A 3,194-nucleotide genomic window follows, 5' to 3' on the forward strand; every position below is an offset into this window, starting at 1 on the left:
TAATATAAGTACGGGATGTAACACTAACAATACCACCAGCTCCTGCTTTGGCCTTGTTGACCATGAAGCTACCATCAGTGTTTAACTTCCATGTATCTCTTTCAGGTATTTCCAGATAACCAACGAACTTTTAAGTCTTGGTCTATAGGTTTCAACAACTTGACAGAACCTTCTCCCAAGACCATTCCCAATCCATTAATGGCTAGAGGTTGGCAAGTTAAGACTTCTTTGAGACATTTTCGAAAGTTTCCCTAGAATTTCAGATCTTCACACAAATAGCCAGCTAAATTTGCTATTTATTTTTCTAACCGGTCTATTGATTATACATTAATTAATTTTATATATATATATATATATATATACACACACATATCTGTCGGCTATATTTAATTTAAGTAGTTGAATTGATGATTATTTATATTCATTCTTATATATCTATGGATAACATTTTATATAAAATACCTTAGACTATTTATGCAAATCAATGGTCCTACCCCATACGACCTTATAAGTTGATAAATGGATTTAAGATACCAAATGGTTAAAGAAAAATAAAGAGGAGAAGGACCAGGGCAACAAAAAGAGAGAAAGGTATATTCCTAAAATCTCGAATAGGCTGTATATTTCAGATTTTTCATTTTGATTTTACCAAAAAACAATGTTTTATACTTTATATGGAGAAGGATAAATTTAATTCTGATTTACAGCTGCCCCATGATCTATTAATTTACAGCTACTCTTTCTATTTTTATTTTTTATGTTGAGCTAAACTATCTTTTCCGCTTTTCTTGCATAAAAAGCTGTTAATTTATAAAATTTCCATTCGATGCATTAATTAAATTAGTTAATGTAACTTAGGAAAGAAAGTAACTTAAGTCCCAAGCGTTAACCTTCCGCAGAAGTCAACACTTTTTTCTCTCCTAAATATCTGTTTTCGTTGTTGGAATTAACCTGATCAGATATCTATAAATAGTCCATTACATCAACAAGCTTCCGCCATTCGTTTAGGGTTTCCTTTCATAGTTCTTTGTCTTCTTACTTGAGAGAACGTATCAGAAGTTTTATTTCTTGTCTTTGCTACTGCTTCAATTACTATTGTCTCATTCTTGTGTTTCTCTGTATAAGCAAGAAAAAGAGACGACCATGTCGACGGTACCAGCTGCACGCTGTCGTATCATGGGTGTTCGGTTTCACCCAACTGAAGCGGAGTTGATCAACTTTTTGAAAAGGTTCCTAAAGGGCGAGCCTTTGCCGAGTGAATGCCCTAATTTCCAAATTGCCGATATCTATGGAGACCAACCGCCATGGGCGATATTTGGAGCTAATTCTGATCATCCCGAAAAGAAGGTTCGCTATTTTTTTACTCGGTTGAAGAAGCAGAAGAGTGAACATACAAGGGTTCGTCGAACTTGCGCCAACGGGACATGGAAAGGCCAAACCGGTATTTTTCCTATCAAGAATGGTAAGGGAACTGTGGTTGGGTTTAGAAGAAGTTTCAAGTTCCAAAGTAATACTAAAGAAAGAGAGAACAATAAAATTTGGCTGATGAAAGAATATTTCGTGGGGGATGATTTCTTTAGAGAAAACAACATTCCTAAAGAGGATATTGTAGTGTGCCGAATCAAGAAGAATACAAGATCAGAGAAAAATCATGGGGTAAATATGGAGGAACAAGATGTTGCCAACGTGATGGAAGCTATGTTGTATGGACCTGATGAAGATTACTGCACAACAGTACAACCAACAACAATTTGTGAAGTAGCTGAATATCAAGTCATGGACGAGACTCAGAAGATGAACGAACATAATAATAGCAGCAACTATATTAATGACTGCTCCAACTACCAAGAAGAGATCAATTGGGCTGATGATGTGCTCGTAGATATTGACGATTTTGGTGATATAATTTGCAGTTGATCTTCAAATCTTGAATAATGAATGGTGGAACTAGAACGCAGGGAAGGAGAGAGCAGCAATCAGTTTACAACTTTATTGAATGAAGTTTTCTCAATGGAACTTATAGAAAAGTAGAGCTTCTAGCTAGGTAATAGTAGTGTCTCATCGGAACAAACTTCTTAAGAGAAGCTTGCCAGAAGATTTCACTTGTATTCATGTATATGGAGTATGACTTAATATATAATTTTGCCATTATTTTACCAATATTATTCTCTTGTAGTGTATCTTGTTCGTGTTGTTTCGATTGCGAGACTCATTAGGAAAGATAGGAAACGTATTTGTGCTTTGAGTGAGAAAAAATTATCTTACTTTCACACATACACACAACACCATCTAACTACAGTTTTTTTAATTTTTTTTGAACACCTAACAATTTGACCCCTTATAAGTACTAAATAATTCTTTCTACATCATTGCCCGTGATATCGCTATGAATCTCTATTAATTAACTTACATGTTGTAAAGGATTTCTTCCATCAAGCTATATGCCCTCTGATTTAATTTACATGTAGAAATCTAGTGTCCCACACATATGGATTTCTTGTCACGTTCTTACTGGAGTAGGCAAATTTTCTAGATCTAACAAGCATTAATCTACTGTTGGTGTTGTGGAGGAATTGTTCGAGAGGGATCTGTGCTTGTCGAAAGGTACGATTTATATAGATTTATTTTAGTGCAATTCAACCAAAATAATTGTTTACCTCGAAAATACGAGTAACAATTAAATTTGATTTATGGTTTTAAAGATATGTGATTTAAGTCTATACCAATTAATAATCAAGAAATATAGAGTATAGATGAAAGAAATGAATGAATCAAACCAGTGTTACTTAAGAAGTGGACCTTGAGCTCAGTGACCTAAACATGGACCAAGAACAATCAAGTAAGAACAATAAAGAAAAATGACAGCTCTCGCGGGAATCTCGCTCATTCTGTTAGAAATTTATTACGACATTATTTCAAGGTCGAGCGCACTCGACTTCGGTATTCCTCGTACTTCTATCTTTGGGCATTGCATTCTATCTTCGAGCTCGAGTCCGGCCCGTCGACCTCGAACTCGAGTCCGGTCCGTCGACATTGATTTCAAGCTGTGTCGCATGGACCTGATGACTACTGCACAATGCAACCGGCGACGATTAGTCAAGGGAATGAGATTCACAATGAGTTCACTGAAAATACAATGTTGCACGCAGTATACGCGCCATATGATTGTTTGAGTGGACCGAATTACCAAAATA

The 3,194-nt window shown here is 35.6% G+C and overlaps 1 protein-coding gene across 1 annotated transcript; it reads left to right on the forward strand.

Moving 5' to 3' along the window:
• The first annotated feature begins 1,143 nt into the window (after positions 1-1,143).
• On the forward strand, positions 1,144-1,999 carry LOC109221175 (NAC domain-containing protein 78-like). Its single transcript, XM_019385639.1, has one exon. The coding sequence runs from the start codon at positions 1,144-1,146 to the stop codon at positions 1,915-1,917; it is 774 nt and encodes a 257-aa protein (XP_019241184.1). The 3' UTR covers positions 1,918-1,999.
• The last annotated feature ends 1,195 nt before the right edge of the window (positions 2,000-3,194 follow it).

The sequence above is a fragment of the Nicotiana attenuata genome, unplaced genomic scaffold (genome assembly GCF_001879085.1).
Source record: "Nicotiana attenuata strain UT unplaced genomic scaffold, NIATTr2, whole genome shotgun sequence".
Taxonomy (NCBI): Eukaryota; Viridiplantae; Streptophyta; class Magnoliopsida; order Solanales; family Solanaceae; genus Nicotiana; species Nicotiana attenuata.